Below are 27481 nucleotides of genomic sequence, written 5' to 3'. Positions count from 1 at the left end.
CTAAGGGACTAACCAGAAAAGAACCAGCTTCTATACTATAATGCTCTGCTGCTTTGAATAGCAAATATAATGCAATCTCTTAGCAACAGGAACTACAGACATATACTATTTAGTTATAAGGTAAGAATTTATTAATTGCACATCCTTCATCATCTTTATTGTGTACCTTCCCCTCACTGTCATCTTGTATTTGAATTTAATATCCATGCAAACATCTACAGATGTTACCAGCTTTGCTTGGTCACACATAAATGTAGTTGCACATAAGTGCATAAGGGGCCTCTAGGTTGCAAAGTTCCTTGATGAAGGGCACTATCTGTCCGTAGGACAGCCTGTGGCTCTTCAGGAGTGATAACAGATCAACTGCAGAGCTGGTCCAAAGGCCATGGAAGTCAGTGGAAGAATCTCCCTTGTCCTCTGCAGAATCTGGATTAGGTCCACAGCTGTGCACTGGCCCTAATGTGGCACCACAGTCACACAAAATCTTATTTACAGCTTTAATTGAGACTAAAACAACCACGCACAGATGAGTTCTATGTTTACTGCAGTTTTAAATTTCTGGCATGTTACCAGTTATTGAGACATAAGGGAGTTTGATTCTTAAAGAGCAACTTTTACAAGTATCTTCAAAATGAGCTTTGTTTTCAATGGGAGGGGAGAGTTGATGTGAACAAGATATATAATTAACATTTCCTGCAACTATTTTCAACTCCCCTCACCATTACTGTTCTGTGCCCTTATCAGCCTTGACCTCTCTGCTAACCCACTCTAATTAGCATGGGCTGAGTGTTTCCAAGGGACATGCGGCCCCAACAAACCCCTTTATTACTACTTTTAATGACTCATTAGTTGGAGCAAGTTTGAAAACATCATCGCCACAGCTGAAGTGGAGTCACTGCTTGCCTGGTAACTCACTCAGTGAACATTAAACAGCCAGCTGCAATTTTAAAGCATCAGTCAGGACATTGCTATGAATAAAAACTATGATCAGAAGCAGCCAAGTGGAGCAGCACTGCAGAAGGGATGGGCCTGGGTGAGGTCTAGGCAGTCCAGAGACAGGACACAAAAGATGCAGACAGGGAAATCCTTCAGTTTTTGGGAAACAGATATGTGGACTATCAGCATTAGAGTGCAGAAGTCCCACTTCCCTCCGAACAAGAATAGCATCAAGGCCCCAGGGTAATGAGGAAGGATTCAGGCTGAACACAGAGACCTCTGATAAAAACAGATGGGGAAGTTCCTTGAGAAAACTGAGTTATCTACCTGCCTTGAGATTACTTTTATACCTGTGTGAAGACATTTGTGGTTTGTTTCCCTTGATGAAACCACTACAGCTTAAAAGTCTTAAGGAAACCAAGAAAAGGACATTTATCACTTTGACAATTCACTTTGTCTGCTTACATGAAATGAAGCAGCACAGGCTGAAGGAGGGTAAAGCAGAACCAACATCTTATTGATCACAAATTGCATTGGTACGCTGGAGCTTAATATTGGTTCCTGACAGAGTTGGGCATGTCAGATACTAATATAATGGAATGATCCTAGCCAAAGGCAAAGACAGCTCCTGAGTTTATTTCAGCCACTTTGGTTTGAACTGACAGCCGGTGATCCCAACAAGAAAGCAGCACCTCACAGACATGGGCACAGGAGGCATTTCATCATTTACTCACCCCTAACACACAACGCACCTTCCTCACGTTCACATGAACCGGAAAGAGGGAGAATCTGGACTTCATGAATCACGCAAATACTCCTGCAAAATGAGAGGGAGGTAAACCAAGATCCAACTTGCCATGTCAAAGGAAGTTAGTTCATTGCCACCTTCTCTCTATAATGGATATCCTAACTGAACACAACGGAGTATGATGCAGTGTAGACACTTTAACAGGTGATCGGCATAGGGAAACTGTGAGATTATGACTGGGAAAACTAGGGAAAGTGACCTGCTTTGAAGAGGCTGCCTGAAATTTTCACAGAGAAGCATATGTTTCCAGCATAAGTTTCACAGAGAAGCTTAATTTTCACAAGAAGCATATGTTTCCAGCATAAGTTCCCTCTTGATTCCAAAGCTGGTACTGATGTGTGGGGTGCCTGAAGAAGCTATTGTAAAAAGAGAAGAGGAGGAGAGAGAAAAGCCAAGACAAATGGAAAATATAGTAAGACTTTATGAAAGGTTCTCTGAGCCAAAGCAGTCAAGACAAAAAGCAAGCTCTCTGAACAAGCAGTTGTTGAAGAAGACAGCAACAACAGCCTTGCAAAAAAATCACAAATCATTCACTGCCGAATACCCACTGCTGAGGGCATTCTGCTTATTGATTTTATACCTGCTGCTTTCAAGATGGGAACTGGTTGTTGCACAAATTTGTACAGGAAATAGAAGACAAGAGAGGCTATAGGAGACAGCACCCAAATATGGGTGTGCTTGAAATCTGAAATGAGCCCTGAACATAATCTAGACATTGTGGCATATGGATCTTACAGTTAAAACATTAAATAAAACATAAACACAAAGGAATTCTGAATCTTCCTGTCTCCCTTCTTTATAAGTCACCAACTTTATGTAGAGTGGTGCCATTCCACGGCACTTGGAACCAACATGCCAGACTCTTCAGCAGTGTTAAGGGACCACATAAACTTGTACAGAGGACTGGCCTGCCAGTACTGAAGCAGTTAATGGGCAAATCAGATAAATGGGGCTCAACAAGTTGTCAGCTGCAGCTCATACAAATCATCATGCTGCCAGTTTTGATTGATGAGTCTGCAAACACAGGAAAAATCATGGGTTTGGCATGGAAATAGAGCTTCTATCCTCTCTACACAGACTAATTAAACAAATTTGTTTTGTATCAAAGTGTTTACTATAAGCAGCTTGAGTATATTGAATATATGAGTTTCGTTAAAAAGAGCAGCGATATGCAAATTTTTTACTTCTCTGAACATAATTAAAAATTCAGAAAATGTTGGTTTAGGTCCACCTAAACAAACAAACAAACAAAAGTTTTCTCAGATAAATTAAAAGAAGAGATCATTTTATGTGTAGGAAGAATTCTGTGGTACCCATTTCAGTGTTAGGAGATTTTAAAGGAATTTTTAAAAATTTATTAAATTATAAAATTGAATTTAGGCCAATTTTAAACACAGCATCAATTTAAATTAACTGTTTGGTTTAGGGAATACTTAGGAAGATCATTCTGACCTTCCACTCTGCTTCTGCCCCAAAGTCTATATTGAACTCAACACTGCTAATTTTCAGATATTTAAAACTTTTTTTTCAGTGAGTAAGCCATATTTGTGCAAAAATGTTCCAGTGAATTCCTTGAGAAGTAGACAGGCATCATCAAGAATTACTTCTAGTCTACAAAGAGCTCTCCTGTGCTGGGATCAGATTCCATTATTTAACATTCCAAATGGCACTGAAGATACTCCAAGAAGTTGAAGAACACGTGTGAACCTAACAACCACATTTTTGACAGGACTGTGCCATGGCTACAGTGCTGACGGTGTCCCTCTTCTCAGCTGTATTCCCACCAAAGTGTCTCCTCTTGGTCATTCATGACCAATTTAGCAACAGACCAGGTCCCAAAATTCACTGTTGGAGTTACTACAACAGCTCACAAACATATTTTACAACTTATTTACTCAGTGTTTGCAAAGGACTTTGAGTGCAGCGGAGTAGGAGGAGTTACATAACGGATGTGGGGTTTTGCAGGCGGGGCAGTACAGGCCTGACTTTGCTTTGGAACCCATTCCTCTCCTGCACTGTTGCTCTTTTACATTGACTCACAATGGTAAGCCGTTACGGACTCAAATTCAGTCCCCAACGGCATCTGTAGCATTTCGGTAAGGTTTAATTTGTCCCCAAACACGTCTCTTCCCATTGCAGCTAGCTGGATGAAGACAAATTAATTTTTGAAGAAGTGTAAACTGGATTGCTTTAGACTGACCTGAATCTTTTCATTTTGTGAACACTCTCTGTGTGGGAAAGTGTGATGAGCCTAAGTGACAAGCAGCCAAAGTCTATCCTCATTTACACCAGCACAAATCTAGATCATGCTCCACCTCTCTAAAGGGATGTGGGGCCCTAAGGGACCCAGGAGCCCAGATTTCCCTTTGGGAGCCAACAGACACCATTCAACACATTGCTACAGCCGGCACACTAACTCTGTATTGTCGCTTCTGTAATTCTCTCTGAGAGACTCCCAGTAAGAGTCTAATACTCTCATAAAGATCCAAATAATTTTAAAGAGGTGCAATCATTTAATTGGGAATGAGTTCCTCAGGAAGTGCTAAAGACCATTTATGTTTAGAAACATGCAAACAAATGGCATTTTTCTTTGAAAATGTTGAATGAAATTCCTCTTTTCAAGAGTGATTGACACAACATGGTGTTTTATCAGTAATTCAAAAAGATTCATTTGATGAGATGCATTCTCATAGTCCATGGTCAAGCATAGAACAGAGCACAATTAACTCACTAAAGATTCCGTGAAATGTTTGATTTCTAGTGCACATCCCAGCATGTTACCACCCTCATCACAATGCGCTGCAGGCAGCCCTCCTCACTGCATTGTTTGTGTCCCAGCAGTAGGCTCTTAGACTTCAATCGTTGTATCCACCACTCGAATAAGCCTTTAAGACTTCCCTTTTGAAAACAAGCAGTTACTGGAGCTGTAGAGAAGGGCAGGTTTAAGGAAAGACCTTGCTGTTCAGTACAGCCTCGCTTTTCCTTAGACCTGATTCTTACTACTTCTAAGGAGAGCAGAGGCCCTCACAGCTCAGGAGGCAGGACTATCCTTCCTGCTGCTGGAGAAAATCTTCAAAACAAGTCGCTAAACGGCCCCACGTGCTGTGAAATGCCCTGCGAAGGCTCCAGCAAGTCTTCGGCCGCTCTCAGACGGGCTCGGTGTGCCATCTAGTGACAGGCACGTCTTCCCTTCCTCACCCTGCCCTTTTCTTGTCCCTTCCCTACGCCCACTAAATGCACAAAACATGCACATGAAACAGGAACGAGAAAAGTGAAATGCCTACAGAACCCCCCCTACAAGCCGGGCATCCACTCTTGCCTTTTCATTTCCACTTATTCCCACCACTGCCCTTCTCATCCTCACTACTCTCCCATCCACGCACAGATCTTGCAGCTCTTCCAGGGACACTTGTATCTCCGGAGCATTCTTTCCCTGGCTCAGGGAGTGGTAAATCACTGGCCTCAGCACTGCACAAAAGGAGCAAAGGTGACAGCAAAGGGAGAGGTAGTTGGTTGCACCTGAGCTTTCCCAAGGCACAAGCACGGCTCAGTGCCAGGAAACAGCCGCGCTCCGGCCAGCCCAGGGGAAGGAGGACGCCACCGCGGCAGGTGAATCCTCAGAGGCGCTGAGCCTCGGGCTGGATCCTGCTCTCTTCCTCCAGGGGCAGGAACCCAACCGGGAAAAACAGTACCCTGTGTTGCTCCAGGTCTGCCCCCCTCAGGCATCACGCTGCAGACGTCTCCTTCACATCCCCAACTACCCACCCCCTCCTATCCCACACAAAGCCCTCGGATTAGGACACAGGTGCCTCCTCAGGGACGGGGATCAGTTAAACCCTGGATTTTCCAGTCTGTTTTGCAAAGAAATGTTGCCTTATGGACAGGCTAACGCAATTCTTAGCTTCCAGTCTGAGAGATGCAGCAGATACATGGGGTAGTACAGAGATACTTCTGCATAAGTGAGCATCATAAGACAAACAAGTGGAAAAAATGGAGGCTGAGGGCCAAACTCACATTTGGTGAATCAAAGGGAAATACAGTAGGATTTACAAACTGTTCCCTTAAAGCTTACCTCCAGTTCCTTCCTTTGACTTCTTTCAGAACTGCAAAAGACAACTCACACAGTTCAGAATTAAAGACTTCAAAACTGTGAGCATAATCCACATCCTTAATGCTTTCCTTGAAGGAACTGTGTGCCTGCCCCACAGAATGGCACGAAATGACTCTGCTGGCATTATTACAGAGGTAATAATTTTAATTTTGCAGCACTAAGCAGATGCACATACTATTAGAAGCACACTTGAATGCCCAAATATCTGCTAGCTGTATTAGAGAAACAAGTAAATACTGTAATTCCTGCATTCAACAGTTTTTAATCTCAGGATTTGCCAAGATAAGGAACACTCTCAGAATTAATATGAATCTGGGAAAGCGGAAATTCAAAGTGCTGTAGCTATCTCAAATTTGTCCCCCCCTCCCCCTTTGTTTCTTTCTGTAACACAGGCGCTTGAATGTGATGCTCACGGGAAGAGTAAGAGCCTATTCAGAGCTAATGTAGAATAATTGCTATTCCACAATGATTGTTCCAGGGTCTTCCCTGTTCAGACAAGGCTTAAAATTTTGGACCTGAAGCTGATGCAGATAACCATTCCCTACTGAGAAAGATCACAGGAGACCAACCCTGCTTGGATTCAAGACTCACATACTTCTGTAGGAAAAGGTGCCGCCTTAGGGTGTGAACACAGTAAGAGACATCAGAAAACAGGCATCAGGGAAAAAAAGAGGAGTAAAGGATGACAGGAATGAGAGAAGATGTTTATTGATTGAAGCCCCAATTCCAAATATAGGCCTATGCAATGAGAAAAAACCCAGGAGCTTTGATGAGATGTGCATGCTAGAAGGCTTTGCCAGCTCAGGACCATACTGAGCACATCTTGGCAGGCCTGTTCCATGTGTTGTTAAATCCTTCCAGCTAAGTCTGGAATAGGCCAGAAATACACTTTTTATATAACAAAAGCGTCATGAAAAGTCAGGTGATTACTTCTAATTTTCCCTTTTCATCCTTCAAGTACCATCCTTCCTTAAACACACTGCTAGTTTCATTTCTAGTCCCAACAGGCTGAGTACTTTTCAAGTTTTAAAATGAAACTGGTAACACTTAAAAATATATTCAGGTTCTGAAGACCTTGAGGTTAATACAGCCCCTTAACTTACTAAATAAAGAAAAAAAAAAGTATCAATCAATCATACTTTCTAAAAAAAGCTTAACAGCTTATAATTTACCTGAGTATACTGTGGGGAGAGCACCTGACCAGGGCAGCTTTTACAGCATGATAAGATCTCTTACAGTTTTCAGTATTAAAGAGAAATTGGGTCTGTGTTTTGCATTCTGAATAGGAAGGTGACTACAACCAGGGTTCTACATTATTTCCACAGCTGCCTGTTTCTCTATTCATAACTGAATCAAGACTGCGTGGTTTTTGAAAACCAGAGCGTAACGGTTAACAGGAAACTGTACATGTAAAAAATCCAAGAGTTTGACTGTTTATAACATTCATTTACTCCTATAGTTAGATCAGTTTGGTTTTGAGACTTTGATTTCCCATTATACTTTTGCTGGATGATGGAACTATAAACACAAACCAGGTGAAATTCATTGGTGATGTGTTAATGTACTGAGAGTGGTCATGTAATAGCCAGCCCACAAAGACCAGATTGCATTGTTGCAACGAATGGAAATCACACAGCAAGATTTGACTTCTGAAACAGAAAGTATAAAATCCAGGCTGAAGAGAAATCATTACTGTCTGGTTGCCTGTCTACGCATAACAGTCTTTAAATACTTTTTTCCCCTGAGCAGGGATTTTTCATATTATTTCTACTAATTTCTTTGTAACAAATGATGCCCTTTCGTGCTAAAAGGACGCAACGCTAGAGTGAACACCAGTCCTTAGTTCAGTGATAAAGCAGTCACGCTTACAACTAGTTTCTAGTGATGCTGTTAAGGTTGCTGTCATTGATTTACACAAGTATTTCTCCGGCCACCAAGGCAAGCAGTGGTGGGATTCCTGGATTCTCTCTGTGGCTCTATGAGTAGCATGTCATCTAGTGCCACGGTTTACAGTTTTGGAACACTTGCTTTTGAATGACTTGGCAGGCTAAGAAAGGGAACAGCAGGCTTGCCGTTGTTAGCGCCACTGGTCCTCTCCCCAGCATGCTCAGGAATAAGGATACAAAGCACAAACCCACCAGCAGCCAGCAGAAGAGGCAAGTGTTATGTGAGGCGCCCCGAAGCAGTGGGAGGTCGTGGGGGGACACACACCACTCTCTCCCGCCCCAAGCGCGGCAAGGCCGCCCGCTCCTGAGGGATTCTGTCGCCACCATCTCACACCACCTCCCTCATACACACCTACGAGCCTCGGGACGCTCCAGCAGCGACTGGGGCCCTTTCCACGTGGGCTGAAAACAGGGGGGCGGCCACCGCACCCCCCTTAGGGGAGGCGCCGGCCCCCTCCTCCTCAGGCCCCTCCTTCCGTCCCTACTCAGGCCTCCTCCTTCCCGCCCTCCATCGATAGCGCTGCGCTTGGCTGCAAATGCCTCAGCCAGGCCTGGCGCCCCGCCCCGGCCCCGGATGAGCCCTCCCTGTCCCCGCCCTTCCCGCCCATCGATATCTCGGCGCTCGCCCCGCCCTCCGCCGGCCTCTCCCGCTCCCGGGCAGCCGGGACACCGAGCGGGCGGGCGGGAGCGCGGCGGCCCGCGGCCTCCCTGCCGCTGGGGACACACACCTGCTGCCTCGGCGAGGAGGTGAGGCCCGGCCGCCCGCCCCGGGGCTCGCGGCCCCCCTGGGGCGGGGCAGGTGCCCCCAACGGCCGCTCCGCCGGCGCAAGCGCTAGGCCCCGCCCCCTCCCGCTGCGCGTCCCCCGCCCCGGCCGCGCGGGGGGCAACGGGCCCGGCGCGCGCTGCCTCCCTGCGCCTGCGCGGGCGGCCCTGGGGCCGCGCCGGGCGGGGCGTCCGCGCTGGCGCCGTCTCGGCGCTGGTGCCGGCCGCAGCCCCTGGTTGACCGCCCGGCCTCTGCCGCCGGAGCAGCGGCGCGAACGGGCCGCCCCGCCCCCGTCCCCGGGCGCTGCTCCCCGCGCGGCTGCCGCATGCGGAGCAGCGGGACGCGGCTGCCGGGGTCGGGGGGAGGGGGCGTCCCCCGTCCGCGCCCCGCCCGACGCCGCTGCCGCCTCTCTTTCAGGAGGCCGCGGAGGACGATGCCGCTCCCACGCCGCTCGCCCCCCCGCCCCGTCCCCGCCGGGCGGCCGCGCCGCGGCTGAGCTCGGGGAGCCGACGCTGCCCACCCCCACCCCCGCCGCTGGGCCGCCATGGCCGCCGGCTGCCCGGCGCCCTTCGGGGACCCGGGGGAGATGCGGGAGGGCTTCCTGTGCCCCCTCTGCCTGAAGGACCTCCAGTCGTTCTACCAGCTGCAGGCGCACTACGAGGAGGAGCACTCGAGCGAGGACAGGGACGTCAAAGGGCAGATCAAGAGTAAGAGCCGTGACGGCGCGTTAACGCGTCCCCTTCCGCCCGTAGGAGGCCGGGAAGACGCTGCGGGTGCTGCGAGCTCCTGCCGTGTCCGGGACGAGTCACGAGGGGCTTTGGGGTTTGTCTGTAGATCGCCTTAGGCCAAGGCATCATTTTTACGGTATTCCCAATACTTTCAGTAGGTAAATTCTAAAGCAGGCTCTTAGCAGACTTCACTCTTCCACTGTCTGGTTTCGTGCATGATTTTTATTACTGGCCTTTTGGGTTTCTGAAAACTCTTGATTTATCCTGTAACCCACACGAATTCCCAAACATTAACTTGAGGAGCTGACAGAATATGGGGAATCCCTGGTACCTGCCAGGTACCAATTCATTAATCCCCTGTTAAAGTGTAGTCACAGTTAAAGTGTAAAGTTGAGGAAGGCAGTTGGTGGGAAAAGATGGAAAAGAATGTGGGTGGTGGAGCTGGCAGTAGATGCTGGGAGTGTCCCAGGGTCGTGTTATGGATTACCGACTTTTACTGGTGTTTGAGAAATCACTTTCAATTCTGCCTAACTAAAATATTTGCCTCTTTTTACCTCCCTTGCATACACAGTGTCATGTTACATTGAGAGAAGAATGTGCAAAACCTGGTGGTAATTCTGTCCCCTGCAAAAATCTTTCTGGTTTTATTATGCTAGAAATAGTGGCCTGACAGTCTTGAATTTTCACTCTTCCCTGCCCCCCCCCCCTTTTTTTTTCCTGAGATCAATGATTATGACTTCAAAAGTCTCTTTTCTTGGTGAAAAGTTTGTGTTTTTAACAAGCCTATCTTAAGGGTAGCCCAGTTTAATATTTTGTGAATCTTTAAGTTGCTCTTCATCAGCCTGGCCACTGCCTGGCTGGTAGCGCCGAGCTCTCGGGAGTGAAGGCACGGTCAGTGCTGCAGTCACATTCTCATCATGGGTACGATGCTGTCAGAGCTGAATCACAGATGCTTCTGTGGAGTGTGTAAACCAGAACAACAATGTCATTTTTCATTGTGGTAAGAGGAAAGAAAACAACAACTTAGTCTTGGTAAGATTTCCCAAATGCTTCTTTTACTTAGTACAAAACACTGGCATTGTGATTTTTGTTCTCTTGTGTTCTTTTACTCTAAAATAGTGTACTGTGACTTCTCAGGCTGTCTTCCCTGCGTGTTCTTGCATAAAGCATGTCGGTTTTGTCTGCTTACTTTCTGTCCTCGCTGTTTGTGTCAAGGTGTATCCAGTGAAGTCCCTTGTAGAAGAAGGAAGGTCAGCAGAATCACCTATTTAAATGACCTGTTTTAGGGACTGGTGTTCCAACTATGCATCACAAGTGGTTGCACAACTTTGTGCTGAACTCCAGCTATCCTAATTGTGGAGGAGAGGTGCTTACAAATCACCTCATTACTTCAGTTGAGTCATACTGAGGTGGTTAAGTTTGACTTCATGGCAAACAAGATTGTGAAGTTTGTGTGAAAACCAAGCTTTTGTGTCTGTGGCAAAGCCATGAGGCGTCCCTACTTCTTTTTGAGTATGACAGGCTTTCGCAGTCTCAAGTGCAAATATGTTTTCTATTTCGATAGTGTAAACTTAAGAAACTACAGTGTCTAGCTGGCGTTTGCTACGCTGGCTTGAGAGGAGCAGGGGGAGGAGGAATCCTGTTTCTTAAATGATGTTACAGTGCTAGCAAAGCCCTCGCCAACCTGACACAGTTTTATTGAGAAGTGTGTTTTATACCACTGAGTGCTATTTGGGAGGGGGAAAACTGCTGGAAAGTACAACGTCTGCATGAGGGGCTGGCTGGCACAGCCCGAGTGGCTGAAGCCTGGGGGACAGACTCCAGGAAGGTCAAGGGGGAAGTTCCATTGTTTTGGACACTAAATTAGAAAATCAGAAATATGAAAGGACATGCTAACTCATGGTTCCCAGCAGCTTGTTAGAAAGATTGAGGTATAAAAAAAATCTAGTTCAGAGATACTGAATGTGTTTGGCAAGAGAAGCAGTAACCTCAACTTCTGCTAGCATCCAGAGAGGAACACAGCTGCAAGGGCAACAAAAGCTCTGAAGTTTCAAGTTCTTGGTCTTTTTTTTTTGGCCCAGGAGACTGCCCTCCTCTCACTAGCATTCATATGAGATAATGCAGTGGGCTCTTTAATACCTCTGAAATTATTCAGGTGTACAAGCGCAACGAAATTCTTAGTTTGTAGTTTGTGCAACAAGACAAAGTGTGGAACATCCTTGAATCCTAAGAAAATTGTTGGGAACTAAGAGAATTAAGATACTATCTGTGTGATGTCCCAGAATGCTGTGAAATGGGTCCCATAGTTTAAGGCAGCTTACTGTTTTACAGTGAAGTCCCTGAATGGAGTGTCTGAAACTACTGTTTTGTCATTTAGAAACCTTAGTGCTACTTTATGACAGATAACAAAGAGAGTTTCATGTAGTCTGTGTTTATCTGAACCATGTTCTGGTTCTAAACAGAACATGAGGATAAACCTGTCATCAAGGAAAAAGACTTGTGCTAAAAGATGAGGAATATTTCATACTGGTTTCATGTGACAGATACTCAGTGGATACCGCGTTTGATAACTTGCGTTTATCTTTTTCAGATCTAGTCCAGAAGGCCAGAAGAGCAAAGAAGAAATTGCTGAAACGAGAAGGAGATGACAGAACTGATACTGGATCTCAGGAACGATATGAGTCATTCAGCTATGGTGGAGTAGACCCATACATGTGGGAGCCCCAGGAAGTAGGTAGGAGAGCCAGAAAGCGATACGCCATGGGGGTAACTTCTCTTTTCATCTAAATTAGGAAAGTGCTACGGTATTACTGAAGTTGCATGGGATTGTCTGTATTGCGTTTGATTTGCTGTAGCATGGGGTTATGGTTTGCATACTGATCTTGTGCAGCCTGCCTACATTGTGTGGGGTGATGGGGAAAATGCAGATCATGGGGGGGAAAAAAAAAAGTATAGAATCAGTAACCCAACTAACCTTGAGAGCAGGATGGCTGTTTGACATGTCACTGTGCCTGAGCTGTTGAGACCTGCTGAGTACATGTTTACCTCTGTGCATCTAGCTTCGTTGAGGTGTTCTGCAACTGTCCTGTGGCTTTTTACAAAACAGATAATCCACTAATTAATAATTAAGCTATAGCTATATGAAATCTCCAGCTGTTGGGCTACACTTGTTAGTTTACATGACTGACAAAAGGCTTGTCCATTCATTTAGTCTTTCAGCTTTTTCCTTGGATTTGAGGTGTCGATAATATCATTAAAAAGAGGCGACTTTAAAAAAAAAAAAAAAAAAAAAGGAGGGGGAAAAAACCCACAAAATAAAAAAACCAACCCCAAACCCACACCTCTGAATATAAATCTACGTTTGTAGAATTTCAAGGATAAGTTGACCAAGCCTGTAACTGCAAATACTGCTACTGGAAACTGCCTCTTGCTATTACTGAAAGATGATGGTTATTTCTAGGGGGAGGAGGCAGCGCTGTCTCTGGTGGATCCTGGGAAAGTTTTCCCTGTGCTGCTGACAGACTAGGACTTACTCCTTTAGATCTGCGGAGTCTGAGTTCTGTGGAATATTATACTTTTGACTCTGTCTTATGATTGCTGCTGAAATAGTTACAAATATTAGCTAAGAATAAATTCAGGCAGTGAACTAGCGGAAGGCTTTTGAACATTAGAGAAGTGAGAATGGTTTTCTGATCACAGTGGAGAAGATGAACCTTACAGATTTTAGGATGGGATTTGGTGGGTTTGTGAAACGGACCATGTGATGTCTCCAAAGCAGTAGATGAATTTACTTACACAGAGCGGGCACTTTCATTCCTATGAATTCAGCTTTGGAGGTTTTTTGGTTGCATGGTTAGCATGAGGAAGTGAGATTCTTACATAGGTAGTATCAAAAAGCAACATCTGGTTTTGTGTTCTACCAGTCAGAAGAAAGACTTTGGTTGGTTTAGTTGGTTTTTGTCTGTAACTGGTTTTTAACACTTGGCTCATCTTACTTGGAAAAGGATCAAAACTTAAACTTGACACCAGCGTTGTCAAGTATGAATTGTACATTTCTTAAATAGGTGCTATATTGTTCTTTTGTATACTTGGTGATCAGCTTTCTGTAAATCTGAACTGTCATCAGGGATTTGATTCGGACCCCTAATGCATTTAAATCCATACAGAACACCTGGGTGACTGTGAAAACTTTCTGCTGTCTCTCCAGGTGCTATGAGAAGCCATCTTTCTGATTTCAAGAAACACCGAGCAGCCAGGATTGATCACTATGTAGTTGAAGTCAATAAGTTAATAATCAGGTTAGAAAAGGTAAATTTGCTGCTTTTTTAATATTCCAGCCTTCTAAATGTTTCCTAGATTTTTTTTTAAAAAATCGTATTTTAGTATGAAGTGTGCCCATTTATCTAGCAGTGCACTTTCATAAAGGATACTGAACTATGACCCTCTTCACATGTTACTGTTTTCCTTTTTTATCCTTGAGTACTGTGCTTGGTCTGACCCTGTCCTGTGGATGGGATTTCTGTTTCTATGCACTGTTTTCGAGCTGAAGATGCTACTTCCATGTGTTTCAGGAACTATCTGTTTTTCTGTATACTTTCTCCATCTCTTCCTTTACTAAGTTTGTTCCTAATGTTTCTGTGATGATTCTTCCAGTTTCTCATTCTTCAAAGTCTACCAATGATATACTTAGATTTTGGGTCAGATGCAGTAATGTTGAATGCTGTAAGGATTATGTCCAAAATGCTCTGATTTGTATGGGATTGGAAGTCATTGTTTAGCACTACTTCTATGAATATGGCATTAGAAATAAATAGGAAAGTTGAAGGAATCTGGTGTAAAACACGCTGAGACTCCTATCTCTTAAAAATGCCAGGTTTCTTGTTGGGCTGGGTTGTGTTGTTTTTTTTTTTTTTTTTTCTTGCAAAAGTACAGTTTTCTTGAATGTATTGTTTATCTTCTACTAGCTTACATCATTTGACAGAGCAAACACTGAGTCAGCTAAAATAAGAGGTTGGTATGAGCTTACCTCAGACTATTTGCTGCTATAGTTTAACCAGCTGAGTAATTAATTGAATTAATTACGCTGTGTGTATTCCCTCCCCTCTTGCCCGAGCACAGCTATAGAGAAGTCTGTTGTGCCTTGGGTCAGTGATCAGGATGTTCCGTTCTGCCCAGACTGTGGCAATAAGTTCAGTATTCGGAACCGACGTCACCACTGCCGCCTCTGTGGGTCTATTATGTGCAAGAAGTGCATGGAGCTTGTCAGTCTTCCTTTGGCAAGTAAGTACAGTGTGTGGTGTTAATTCCTCCTTTCCTTGGCTCACCCAGGGTGCTAACTGCATCCTGGCTTTTTGCCATTAGAAAAAAAGCTGCTGGTAATATTCTGCCTGTGTGGAAAACTTGGTCCTTAATGTGTCATTCCGTTTCATGCAGACACTTGTCTGTGAAACAGAGTAAGAAGAATGATTTATCCATTCTTTGTTCCTTCTTCAGCTCTGGGAGTGTTACATAACCATGAAAAAGTTACTAGAAGTGGTAGTAGTATATACTACTAGTAAATATAATTAATATTTAGTGTCTTATTCTACTGAGTACCATAACTATGGAGGTATTACCCTTAGGAATTATAACTGCCGAGGTTCTTCACATTTAGAAAGCTATTGTGGCTATTTCCAGTCTTGCCCATGATTGTCCAAATGCTGACATGAAGTAAATTCATCCACAAGCCTTTAAGAAACCCTTCAAACTTTAATTTCCTTTAATTTCTAGCGCGTTGGAGAGGAGACGGTATTTTTGGTGGAAATAAATTTGTGCTTTTTGGAGTGTTCAAGCACACAACATGGACAGCATTAACATAGCTGTTCTTCCACCCACTACTCTACAACTGCGCAAGCTGCAGCATGAGATTGCTTCTAGGCATAAGCAAAGTAGCTGGTTCTCAGCAGTCTGCTCTGTAGCTGCTCTGAAAATGGAGCAAGATTTACAGTGAAGACCCAAATTCTGACTTGCAGTCTTGGTTGTCATGGGTTCCTTGCATGTCTTTCAGCAGCCTGTTTCAACTTGGTTTTCTAATATTACCTGTATGTAAAGTTTCTGTTAAAATGCAATTAATTTGCATTGGTAAAATCTGTTGGCTCTCCAGTCACTGTAAAATTACCTGTGTATAATTTTTAGGCAAACTCACTAGCGCCAGCAAAGAGGCCTTGGGTTCTCATACGAGCCCGAACTCCTCACCCAACAGTGTCCATGGCTCCCGCCGTGGCAGCATTAGCAGCATAAGCAGCGTGAGCTCGGTTCTGGATGAGAAGGACGATGACCGAATCCGTTGCTGTCGGCACTGCAAAGATACCCTGTTGAAAAGAGAACAACAGATTGATGAGAAGGAATACACTCCAGAGATTGTGAAGCTCTATGAGGTAAACCAGCCTCTTTGCAGCTGTCACCCTCAGTGTCTATCTGCAGTTGTCACTACTTGGCTTTTGGCTTCTTATCTCATGTCCAAGCTCCTACTTTATGATTTAATACTCACTTGTGTTGGAATAGACTCTGCTGGGTGCTTATGTCACATAACAAAGGTATATCTGAAATGACAGAGCCAGCTGCCATATAGCGTTTATATCCCACACTCCTCATGTGGAACTCATAGTTCCGAGATGCCTCTCTCTTACGATTGTGAACTGTGTCAGCTGGGATTCCTCAGAACAGTTCCTGTTTAGACCAGTGATATACCAGTGCAGCCCGAAGTGCATGTAACTGTAGGACTCGAGGTTGTCAGCACTGTTTGTCCTCGCACTGATGGCAAATGCTTTTTTGAACCATCTACAGTAAATCAACAGCGTACGGCTGGAACATGGCGTTCAAATATGCTTTGAAAGCAGGTACTGACAATCATCAGGGATCTTTCCAGTAGAGTCCACAAACCCGCCAGGTTAGTGTTAATGGGAGTTTCTGTGGTGCTCTTTGTGAAAAGATTTAAGGCTAGAAGTTGTCCAAGTCATCCATTAAAACAGCTTTTGAATTCAGAATTCACCTTGAAGGGGTACAGGGAGTCTTTCTCTGTTCCTGACCGTGCCCTGAAGATAACTGGAGGGACTTGTCATTCTGAAGAGTTAAATGGCTTTCATCACAGTTAACTCTGAATGTGCCCAGGCAGCATGAAAGGTATATGTTGGCACGTTCTTGTATTAATGTTTTAATATAAATTCTTTTTTTAAATACGTTTTGTTTTAAACAAGAAACTCCGACTCTGCATGGAGAAGGTTGACCAGAAGGCACCAGAATACATAAGGATGGCAGAATCACTAAAGTAAGCCCCACTTGCTGATTTTGTTTATGAATATATGTATTTTTCCTCCCCAAATGAGTAAGGAAGTGGTGTGCTAAGGCTGCAAGAGTGTAAATTATAAGGAAAGGCTGTGTTAGATATCTGTTGTCTTTTGGATGCTCTTCAAACAAAGTAGTACTGAATTATTAATGGTAACATTGCATACAGAGAAGTCTTTTTTTTTTTTTTTTTTAAAGCCACTTCCCAGTGAGGCACCACTGTCATACTTTGACATGTCATCTTTGCTAAAAGAAAGTACAAGGCTACAATTCTTGTGTAAATGAGCCTCTTCAGAACAGTTGACTTTGGGTATTGCTGCCCTCAGCCGGATGGTGCCTGTGGCTGTCAGGCAGTGCCAGCACAAAGGCTGGTCTGAACCCCTCATCTGTTCTGGTGTGAAGCACGCTTCACCTGACAGTTGTTCTGGGTCTAGCTGGCCTGCCCTGGGCTGCAATAGATGAGCATCATTCAGATATCACACACTTCTATGCATCATTTCTAGCAGTAGTGTCCTCTCACTGCAGTCACTTAAATCTCTCCAGCTGTATCTGCAAGAGCTTGTCAGGTTATACTTCTGGCTTGTATAGTAGAGAAATACACATACTGGTCCTGAACTATGAAGCACATGCATTTGGGAAGCTACAGGTAACAGGTATTTCTCTACCTGTCCTTTAGATCTGGTGGTTGTAGAAAAATTGGGCTGTCATTCATCATAAAACTGTTTTTGTAAAAACACACCTTCCAAAAGGAAGAAAGAAGTATAGAAGGTGAAAAACTTGCTAAGCTCTTACAGCTTTTTGTCATAACTTCATGAGAGCTGGTGTTACGTGGCTTGGCAGCTGGAGAAAAGTAAAAATATGAAAGTCCTGGATAATGGAAGCACATGTCAGCAAACAACAGACTTCCTACTGATGAAATTAAAGATTTCTAACTAGTAGTGAGTCCCAGAAACTGGAATCATGTGGGTAGTGAACTTGCTTTTGAGAGAGTGATCCTTATCTTTTATATTTGTGATATAAAAGGAGAGGGAAGCTAAAAACTGGTGAGTCTTCCCTGTTAAATCCTAATTTGTTTTATCAGTAAATGTGAGATTGCAGTAAAGTGTGTTACCAACATCTTTAATATTATACCCATGTGGGGTTGTAGATTTTTGCTTTCTGACAAACATTAGTAGATACAACTATTTTACTTCGGTGGTCTAGTTACTTATTCAGTCAGTCAGGGTTTTTTCTGCACTCAATTTCCTGGAAAAAAACACTAAATAGATGCATTTGCTAAGTATGTGTATGTTTTAGATATTATTGCTAGAGTGGTATTCTTGTATTAAAATACAATTTTTGCTATAATAGTAAATAATAATACAATTATAAATAAAATTATCTTCTATGAAATGTTCATGTTCACAAGATGATTGTTTTCCACTTCTGTCACAAAGAAAGGGTTTTTAAACACAGTGAACTCGAAATAAAATCATTCAACCCCTTTATTGTTAGCTATTCTTACCATTGTGAATCTTAAGTCATTTTGGGATAACTTGTAGTGTTGTATGTGTCGTTAGCTGGATGTGTGACTTAAAGTTGTATTTATTTCATAGTGCTGGGGAGACAACCTACAATCTTGAACATGCTAATGACTTGAGGGTGGAGATTCAAAAAGTATACGAATTTATAGATGCCTTAAGGTAAAAGATCTCTCCCCCTCCCTCTGTTACAACTTCTCTGTAGTTTTTCTCAACTGTTGGTATCTATGTTTGTGTAGCATATACCTGCTTATTCATATGGATAATCAGTTTGTCTGCTCAGTTGTAAAGAGCATGTGAAAAGGTAGATGCTGTTCCTGTGCGCCATCCATTTCTAGTTCCTTTTCTAGCCTTAAAAATCATGCATTCCTCTGCAGTGGAAATAACCGAGCACAGGGGAAACAATAGTGGCACAGGGTTTTTTATTTGGTTTTGGTTTGTTTTTTAAAAAAATGGTGGGAGTGGAAAGTGTTATAACTTGTAATATCTAAAATGGTTTACCTAAAAAAAATCAGAAAATTTTCATCCAATATTGTCTGTCTCCCCTTCTGTTGCATTTTCACTGGCCCTTGTTTTTGAACTGATGAGGCTGTGTGTTTGCTTTGATTCAGTAAGAAGATTTTGAGTCTGGGCTTGCATGAAGATCCTCAACCTCATCCTAAAACACTACAACTTCAGAGGATGATCAGATATTCAGCTACACTTTTTGTTCAGGTAAATGTTGGGAGCTGAATATAAATTGTATATAGTGTTCTTTTCTTTGCCAGGCATCCCTGTGGTTTGAAACTATTTTGACAGGAGGTTTAGTTGTTTATATTCTCTGTTCCCCTGACTTACGGTAGCCTTAAATGGGCTAGCTTGAATACAGGCAGTGTAGTCTTAGTTTAGGGACCTAAGAGAAGGTGTGAACCTTGGCGTGGTCTCTGGCCGAGGTGGGAGCCTGAGCCTAGCTAGCAGTAGTCACGGCAGCAGACGTGCTCAGACTTGCAGTGGTGACTGCAGGGTACAAGTACCTTTTACTTGTTTGGGGGGTGTTCTGTTCAAGTACTTGAGAACTGGCTGCACGCCTGCATGCAACACTATAAATATTTCACTTTTTTCCAGGAAAAACTGCTTGGCCTAATGTCACTGCCAACCAAAGATCAGTATGAAGAACTGAAGAAGAGAAGACTGCATATGGTAAGACAGGCTACGATCTGTTACTCTTGTGTCAGGGCCTCCTCCGAGGGCTTAAGCCTGGTAGCTCTGTGTCTATGAATAGTTGCCTTTAGCGCTGGCTTTCAGTTCTTTTTTTTTCCATGCAGATCATTCCATACCCTTTTTCAGGGATTGTGTAACACCGTTGTTGCATTCTATCCAGAACATAAGTAGGTGTGTACTGAGCAGCTGAACTAATCTAGAGAGCAGCAGTGCCTTGGTTGCACGTGCTGTTCCTGCTGCAGCACATGCAGAGCAGGCCCTAAACTAAGTGTGTTGGCCTACTGGGGTTTTCAGATGGTGTTCTGGAGTTCATCTGCACAAGCAGAATTTGGAGACTTCTTTCAGTGGTGATAAAGGACGTATTAAAATAAGGATGCCTCTTCAGAGAGAGTGTTTTTTTGAGCTAGGAGGGAGGACATCGTTAACTGTAAACTAAAACAGCTTTATCTTGAGAGGGAAGTTGAGAAATCAGAATCGTGGCACTCCAGAATCTAATGATATTGGTGACCTTTAACCCCGATGTTGTAGCACAGATGTTTGCTGTAGTCAGATGGGATACAGCTACTGTCCGAATCAGTCTAGACCTCTCTTTGCCCAGTTGCATTAGGCTTTTTGCTCTATAAAGCACTGTCACTGCTCCTACTTGCCCTCAAGTTTGTTGAGGCAGATGTCAAGGGATTTTGATCAGTATCATCACAAACAAACCGAAGGGAAGCATTTAGGTAATATTATGAAAATAAGCTTTTTCTACAAAGTAACCAAAAATGCAGCTGATACCTTTCAGTGACAGCCAGCAATGTCTAAGATCAGCTAACTTCTTATACCTATGGATATTTAGAACATAATTTTTCAAGCTCATGGTGTTCTCTTACTAGATGCTTTTTGTTTTAGGTGGCTCTTGAAACACATGGAAAACAAGAGGAAAAGCAGAAAGACTTTATCTCCAGATCTGCAGCCACAGTTAATGGTGATGCAACTCCCCTGAAAAAAGGAAGAGTCAGGAAATCTGAAGGCTGGTTACCTACATCTAGCATACCAAGAGAGAGCGAGATAGCAGACCCTCTTCTTCAGCAGATTGACAATATCACGTCCTTTATTAAGCAAGCACAGGCAGCTAATAGGATAGACGAGGTTCATATGTTGCAAGAGAACCTGAGGCAGCTTCAGGATGAATATGATCAACAACAAACTCTGAAAGCAATTGAGCTTTCTAAAAAACAGGCAGAAGAGGAAGAGATGCAGAGGGAGGAACTTCAGATCCTTTGTGAAAAAGAGTGGGAAAGAGAACACCACAAATTCATGTCTCAGCATTCAAGGACATGCTCCTTAGACTTCAGAGAAGTCAAGCAGCATCAGCATGAAGTTGCAAAAGAGAATCAGAACTTGACAGCACATACATTGCATTTGGATATTGCTCAGATGAAAGGGGACCCAAATTTTGAAATTCCTGCTGTTGAGCAGCTGCCAGCTAAAGAGCACTTGATCTTCACGCTCAAACCCCAGAATGTCCCACAGTGTGACAAAGGCCATGGTCAGACAGCCTGTCTAAACCCCTTTGAAGATGAAGCAGATACCCCTCAGTTAGAGGAAGATCCTACTAACCCATTCGCCAAAGACACTTCTCCAATGGTTTCTTTCTCTAACACAGCTCTGCAAAGAGATAAAAAAGAATATAATCCATTTGAAAATGAGGAGGAGGATGAACAAACTAATGGAGCACCTGGCAGTACTTCAAACCCTTTTGAAGAGGATGAAAATCCATTACAAAAGCCGGGGGGCAGTTGGAATTCTGGGAATCCATTTGAAGAGGGATCCTCTACCAATCCCTTTGAAGTGGAGGATGGCAATGAGATCTCTGGAGAGGAGGCTATTGAGGAAGAACTGCTTCTCCAGCAGATAGATAATATCAAAGCTTATATATTTGATGCCAAACATAGTGGACGAATGGATGAGGTGGAGGTGCTAACAGAGAACTTAAAGGAATTGAAGCGCACATTAGCAAAGCAGAAGGAGAAATCCAACTGCTGAGGCAGCAACAGGGCTGTGTAATAATTATTTCTGCTGTTAAATATGGGAAGGTAGAGCAGATACTTATAAGCAGGAGTACAGATCACAGGAGGGAATTGGGAGAATCATGATTTCTATGCACTTTCAGTTAGTCATTTCCACTACTACTCTGTCTTGAAGAGAGAATTATTGAAGTATGCTGCTGGTCTCAAACACTTATACTAAGAAATTTTAAAATAACTTGTTACAACACTTTTAATGCTAACTGGTCTTACTGTGTGCTTATTTTGGTCAAAGTGGTTAAGTGCTAATAGGGAACTATGATTTGGAAATGGCTGCAATGTGGGTTTGTCATCTTTCCCCCTTTCTGTGGTAGTATTGTAGTATTGGCCTTTCAAGTGGGGCTTTGACTAAAGAGATGAAAACTTTGAAACTTCTGCGTCCTCTGGTAACGACACAGTGTGGTGTTACAGGCTCGCTTAATTGCCTGATGGGGTTATGAGAAAGTGCTGTTAAAGGCTACTGTGGTTCTTTGAGGTGCAGAATAGACAGGCTTGCAGATCAGTTTTGTGCAATGCCAATACATGAAAGGGATTTTAAGATGGAGAACAACTTTGTAACTGATCTTAATATGAGTAACTTTTTAATGTGTTTATAAAAATTCCCAAGTAAAATTTGGATGCTGTCCATCACTTTTAGTTTCACATTTTCTTTGGGCACAAACTACAGTGTAATAGAGTGCTGTGCTGGCTGCAGAGAACTTGTTCCCTCACAAGCAGGTATCTGCTCATTTCCAGAGGAGAGCATCCGGCTAGCACTATTTCAACCTGTAATATAAAGGGTGACCCTCCAATTCCTAATTATCTTACGGAATCTACGCATTTCTTTAAACTCTCTGGGTGACAGAATGATCATGTTTGTCGTATTTGTGAGACTGGAACCCTCTTTTTGTAGCATTCAAGGATCAAAAATCTTGTTTACAATGGAGAGCTGAAGTTCTACTGAACTTGAATGCTGTGCAAGCTGGGAGACAAAGCCTGCGGCTGTGACAGTGCCAGGTAGCAACTCTTTTTCACATCTGATTCCCCTTGGAAGCTGTTACGAGAATCAGGCATGTCTGTCTTAAATAAGAAGCTCCAATTGGAGGCCTGTGGCGTGGTAGGGCTGAAGGCTGTGCTAATGGCATCGCTTCAGGGCCAGGTCAGCTGGTGGGAGGTGGGGCCTGAGCTGCTTTTATCGGAGAGGTGCAGGTCCACTGTCAGGCACTGGTGTTTGAAAGGGTGGTGGGGAGGAGTTAGTCTAAAGGGTGTATTTATTTAAAGCTGAAATAGAGGAAAATCAGGCAGATAACACTGTATAGCACTAATAATAGCGGGCTAACTCAGAAATGTAAACTTTTATGGAATGGGACCTGTCTTTTAACTATGTCTCTGATAATATATATTAGTGTAGCTGTAACCCAAGCATTGCATAATGTTTTAGAGACACAATTATGCTACTTAAAGAGTGGGAAGTCTAGTTTTATTTTGCTGTAAGTGGAAGTAGGGACTTGTGGAAGTGTTGTTTGAAAAAACCAAACCACCTATAGGCTCACTTAATAGTGTTAGTAACTGATCAAAGTAACTTAGAGCAGCCAGTTAAGGACAGCTGATGTTGTTCTTACTTGTAGCTTAAATCTGAAGTTGAAAGGTGTGCACAACAGATTGTCTTGAGACCATGAAGTTTTTATACAGAGATGTTTTATTAGTTAAGTCCCTGCGTGTTATTTTGTACAAAGTGAAATAAAGAACAGGATTCTGAAAGGTTGTAAACTAAAAAAACCTGCATTGTGGCACTGATTTATGAAGGCAGCAAAAAAAGTTAAGATAGCTAAGCATAATCCCTGGAATCATTTAACAGCTTTAAGACAGACTTGTCTGCTGGTCAAGAGGATTGCTCCCTGCACTGTAACACAAAGGTTGTTTTTTGGTATCAACATGGAAAAAAAAAAAAAAGTTTCAGTGGTTTCAGCTTTCACACTTAAAAAGTGTTTTTTTTTTTTCCTTGTTGCAACTATCCTGCCTTGTTTGTATTTTCAGTCTAATACACTAATAAAGTATCCTTATTGTACATGTAATGTATTTTTACAAGCAGGTAACAGACTAGCATACCTCATGGTCTTTGTCAGTGTTAAATGTGATAGACTAGACGTGATACTAAAGTCATCTCCAAAGTGAAGGCCTTATGCTGGTGTTTGGACTGCTCTGAGGCTCACAAGGCACAACGGAATGAAGACATCTTAACCATAAAGCTCAGTAACTAGCATTGAGTTTTGTTAAAATTGCATGCACTACTCTGTATGGAAACTTTGTAAACAGAGATGAAATAAAACAACATGTTTATTTTGTGCTGTTTGTCCTTGACAGTTTTTACAGGATGCTTCAATCAGTGTGAAATTCTGTACTTGACCATTAGCTCAGAAAAGCTGAAATACAGTGCTACAGCCTGACTTAAAGGTAAGTGCAATAACCACATTCCAAGCAACAGAGTACAGTGTGTCTTGTGTAGTGTAATTGTTTGGCAAGGCAGAAGCTGTGATGATTGAGATGGTTTTTTTGACGGTGTGCAGGGACCAGGAGTGTTTGAGGTTAAGAGGAGTTACAGCACTGGACTTTGAAGCATAATGGACTTGCTAGCTAGAACTTGCTGGAAGTTGATAAATCTCGAAACAGTTCTCCCTCGTATGTCTTTTTTAAGGAAGACTGTTTAAGTAATGGTCTTAAGAGGAGCTTTGAATTTTTTTGAAAGACAATAAAGATAATTGTAAAGCTTATCTTTCAAATACCAACTTACATGTTCTTTGCTGACATTCTTGACTTGATCAGTGCTTCTCAGAGCTGCAGTATTGACTGCAAAAGTTGCATCTTGCTGTAAATTAGATTTCTGAGTGGTAACTAAATAAATAAAATTCATTCAGTAGTTTGAGCCTGGAGTTACGTTATGATTTGGCTGTCTTCAGCTGGTACACGATGGAAATCAGCAGAAACACTTTTATACCACTACATCATTTTCTATACATTGTGGAATTCTTTGCTGCTTTGAAGATTTAACTTTTTAGTCTAGCAAACATGGTCCTGTTTTTGCCATAACCTTATACATGGAGACAGGAGTAGGAAATGGGGCTCTAGTCATTCTGTTTTCCTTGTGTGCGTTGTTCATTGCAATGCTTTGTAAAACTGGCACCAAAAAAAGCTGAGTTTTCAACTTTTATTTATTTTTTCACTTTAGTTATTCTGGGTGTAGCAGTGAGAAGACTCAGATGAGGTTGTCTGTATTATATGAACTTGTTCCTGTGTCCAGGAGCTGTTAGGTCTTGTCTCTCACTGAAGTGAGATCATCCAGCCCTGAGGAAAAACTGCATGGCTTGAGATGTCAAGCTGATGCTTCATTTTTTGTAGCAGCTTTATATTTTCCCCTCATCTCTTTGGGCAGTGGCACAAAAGCAGGGCAGGGAACTTGGCCTTCAATTTCACACATGCATTTGCGCAGATGATACTTCTTGTGCCCAAAAGTTGCTGGATGTGATAGTTTTTTCCTTTCTCTTTCCTCTTTTTCAAGTGTTTCTCTAGAAAAGAGATCTGTCCGTTACTATCGGAAGCCTGAATGCCACCATTTCCTCTCCCTTCCCTGGACCCAGTCTACCAGAAAGATAGATTTACAGTTTCTAGCTTGTGGACTTTATTTAGCTCATTGTCAATTTTATCTGGGAAAAGGGGCATTTCCTTTTGTATACCTGTCAGGAGTTTGCAGGGACTGTATTATGATGTAGGGTTGAAATGGTACTTACTGGCTTTTCCCCAAGATTTTTTTAATGTGCTCTGTTATTTCTTTGTTGGTTTTCTCTTCCACATCAACCAAAACTTGTTCTCCGTTGTCTGTCAAGAAAGATCTGCAATAGTACGTCAAACAGGCCCCCTGCCCTCCCCTGACCCGTGCTGTTTCACAGGATCTGCAACGTGTTTTAAACACACAAAGCGAGGACCGCCCCCCGCCGCCTCCCTGCTGCAGCCCGCGCACAGGCGATGTTGGATTCATCGAGCGCGGCTGCAGCAGCTCGGGGCAGCGGCGGGGAGGACGTGATCAGTGCTGACGCGCTTTTCCCAACACGCTTTTCCCTGGGGCCGAGCGGCAGCGGCAAACGCGGGCTCAGACCGCGCTGCCACCGGGGAAACCGCCGCCGCCCCGACGGGGAAGCGCCCCCCGGGCTGAGGGCGGGCCGGGGCCCGCGGCCGGAGCCTCCTCGGGGCCGTCCCGGCGGCACCTACCTAGGTAGAAGCGGAGGAAGGGCGAGGGGGTCATGTTCCTGAAGAGCATGATCTGCACCCAGGGGTTCTTGTACTGGATCTGGGGGATGGTGAAAAACACGAACTTTCTGGAAAGGAGGAGAAACACACGCCAAGGCCAGGCCCGATGTCTCCGGGGCCGACACGGCCCGCCCCGCGCCCCCGCCCCGCTCCGCGCTCACCTCGCCCCCTCGCTCCGCTCCCCCGCCGTGTTGTAGTTCACGGTCATCACCTTCACCGAGCTCTTGAAGATGACGTCGCCCTGGCTGAGGTACTGCAGCGTCCGCCGCACGGGGAACCGGCCCTTCATCGGCATGGCGCCGCCGGAAAGGGCGGGAACAGCCCCCCTTCCCCTCAGCGCCCGCGCCGCGGCCCCGCCCGCGCCGCGGCCCCGCCCGCGCCGCGGCCCCGCCCGCGCCGCGGCCCCGCCCGCGCCGCGGCCCCGCCCGCGCCGCGGCCCCGCCCGCGCCGCGGCCCCGCCCGCGCCGCGGCCCCGCCCGCGCCGCGGCCCCGCCCGCGCCGCGGCCCCGCCCGCGCCGCGGCCCCGCCCGCGCCGCGGCCGCTGCTGGCGCTTGGCCCCCAGAGCAGGGGGCTCGTTCCCAAGGATGTTCCTACTAAAAGGAAGCCAAACCCACCCCAAACCCAGTATTCGGGAGGCAAAGACACTAAGAAAGGGCAGCGAAAAGTGAGGCACGCAGAGGGATGGCATTGTGACAGCCGAGGCAGGAGCAGGAACTTGTTATTTAACAGTTTAAGGGGACACGGGGGAGTCGGACCTACATGAAAGGGCTGCCCTGGGGAAAAAAATTAAAGGTTAATCACATGCTTTTTTTTTTTTTTACTTCATTGCTGTTGCTTCCCTTTCCAGTAACATCCTGATGCAAATTAAATTTCTGAAACATGCTGTTGGCAAGGGGGTTTTGTTTGTTTACTTTTTCATTATTACTTAAGCAGCTAAAGAAATATAAAAACCAACTCCATTTAATATATTATTTGGCATGGCATGAATCAATGTACATTTTTGTAACAAGTCAGCTCTGTCAAACACAAAAAATGCATTTTGTGCTCAAGAAAAATTTGCCTGTAACAATGTGTGAGTTTAGGCCATCGGATACAAATACTCTGACACATTTCCTACATGGAATTCTGTCAACATCTTGACTTGTAACACCCTTCTGAGCTCCTGTCATTGTTTCTAGATGCTCTATAGATAGAATAGCAAATGCTCTGTTGTGTGAACTCAATTTCAATTGGCAAAGGATCCACCTTTTCACACTTGGGCAACAAAAACTCCTGCTTCACAGTAGGCCATGCATGTTTTTCTTGTAGACAGCTGGATCCTAAAGTCTGATTACCCCCGTTTCTGCTAAGTGAAAGTTTTTCAAGTTGTACAGTTTCTAATAGCAGTAACAAGAAATGAACTAGCCATCATCTTCTCTATATAAATACACGTTGTGCGCCTCAACCATGTTATAAATAAAATGGAGGTTTGGAACAGAGTCCAAGTTCATTACCTCTGTTATAATATGCATGTGTCAAGGGAACTAAAACAAGAGCCAGTGCATCACCTTAATTTAAAAGCTGGGGAAGAGGAAGATGCTACCAGATAAAAGTAAACATAAAACATTAGCTATTAATAGCTACCTCTCTCCTCAAAAAAAATGAAGAAAAACAGAAAGCTAGAGAAGATGAATTAAAACCTTTAGGAAAAGGTCCTTCTCCTGGAAGTAGCTCCCTGACATCAGTAAGGTTCATGGGATTTATCTTCTGACTGTAGTGAAGGGAAAACACTGTTTCTCCCTAGAAGATAGTAAATT

At 44.0% G+C, this 27481-nt stretch overlaps 3 protein-coding genes and 2 long non-coding RNA genes across 9 annotated transcripts in view; 1 reads left to right on the top strand and 4 right to left on the bottom strand.

Moving 5' to 3' along the window:
• Window positions 1-8650, bottom strand: part of LOC141928395 (uncharacterized) — a 62734-nt gene extending 54084 nt beyond the window's left edge. For 2 of the 4 annotated variants that reach the window (XR_012624744.1, XR_012624746.1), the window contains exons 1-2: window positions 8154-8302; window positions 1689-1753 (exon numbers count right to left, since the gene is read on the bottom strand). This is a non-coding gene — a long non-coding RNA (uncharacterized LOC141928395). Of the gene's footprint in view, window positions 1-1688; window positions 1754-8153; window positions 8303-8529 lie in introns of those variants that run through there. The other 2 variants (XR_012624745.1, XR_012624743.1) reach the window with 2 other exon arrangements.
• On the top strand, window positions 8425-22034 carry RBSN (rabenosyn, RAB effector). Of its 2 annotated transcripts, none has more exons than XM_074836524.1 (12): window positions 8425-8548; window positions 8982-9271; window positions 11883-12026; window positions 13500-13600; window positions 14257-14302; window positions 14411-14572; window positions 15467-15708; window positions 16528-16598; window positions 18211-18297; window positions 18747-18849; window positions 19240-19314; window positions 20227-22034. In XM_074836524.1, exons 2-12 carry the CDS (start codon window positions 9109-9111, stop codon window positions 21361-21363), a joined length of 2331 nt encoding a protein of 776 aa, XP_074692625.1. In that variant the 5' UTR covers window positions 8425-8548; window positions 8982-9108; the 3' UTR covers window positions 21364-22034. The 2 variants fall into 2 exon arrangements, with proteins under 2 accessions (XP_074692625.1, XP_074692626.1); XM_074836525.1 differs by lacking the exon at window positions 8425-8548 and adding an exon at window positions 10134-10324 and having other exon boundaries at window positions 9222-9271.
• LOC141928397 (uncharacterized) lies at window positions 15021-15550 on the bottom strand. Its single transcript, XR_012624748.1, has 2 exons — window positions 15450-15550; window positions 15021-15370 (listed from the first exon to the last, which is right to left on the bottom strand). It is a non-coding gene; the product is annotated as an uncharacterized LOC141928397 (long non-coding RNA).
• Window positions 22035-24574: 2540 nt separating the features above from the next.
• MRPS25 (mitochondrial ribosomal protein S25) lies at window positions 24575-26019 on the bottom strand. The gene is made up of 4 exons (XM_074836540.1): window positions 25847-26019; window positions 25647-25753; window positions 25169-25256; window positions 24575-24946 (listed from the first exon to the last, which is right to left on the bottom strand). Exons 1-4 carry the CDS (start codon window positions 25978-25980, stop codon window positions 24754-24756), a joined length of 522 nt encoding a protein of 173 aa, XP_074692641.1. The 5' UTR covers window positions 25981-26019; the 3' UTR covers window positions 24575-24753.
• Window positions 26020-26275: 256 nt separating this feature from the next.
• Window positions 26276-27481, bottom strand: part of NR2C2 (nuclear receptor subfamily 2 group C member 2) — a 45150-nt gene continuing 43944 nt past the window's right edge. Inside the window, exon 17 of the transcript XR_012624730.1 lies at window positions 26276-27464. The gene's annotated coding sequence lies outside the window, so the exon portion shown is untranslated. The remainder of the gene's footprint in view (window positions 27465-27481) is intronic.

Source organism: Strix aluco, chromosome 11 (genome assembly GCF_031877795.1).
Source record: "Strix aluco isolate bStrAlu1 chromosome 11, bStrAlu1.hap1, whole genome shotgun sequence".
NCBI classification, from domain to species: domain Eukaryota; kingdom Metazoa; phylum Chordata; class Aves; order Strigiformes; family Strigidae; genus Strix; species Strix aluco.
The sequence above is the reverse complement of the archived record's forward strand: the minus strand, read 5'-3'. Positions and strand labels throughout refer to the sequence as shown.

Bases quoted from the DNA above. Each gene is read 5' to 3' on its own strand.
- RBSN (XM_074836524.1), top strand. From the start codon at position 9,109: ATGGCCGCCGGCTGCCCGGCGCCCTTCGGGGACCCGGGGGAGATGCGG. The intron at 9,272-11,882 runs GTAAGAGCCGTG...TATCTTTTTCAG, and splicing joins CGTCAAAGGGCAGATCAAGA to ATCTAGTCCAGAAGGCCAGA. The intron at 12,027-13,499 runs GTAGGAGAGCCA...CTGTCTCTCCAG, and splicing joins GTGGGAGCCCCAGGAAGTAG to GTGCTATGAGAAGCCATCTT.
- MRPS25 (XM_074836540.1), bottom strand. From the start codon at position 25,980: ATGCCGATGAAGGGCCGGTTCCCCGTGCGGCGGACGCTGCAGTACCTC. The intron at 25,754-25,846 runs GTGAGCGCGGAG...CCTCCTTTCCAG, and splicing joins GAGCGGAGCGAGGGGGCGAG to AAAGTTCGTGTTTTTCACCA. The intron at 25,257-25,646 runs GTAGGTGCCGCC...CTTTCTTGACAG, and splicing joins CTTCCTCCGCTTCTACCTAG to ACAACGGAGAACAAGTTTTG.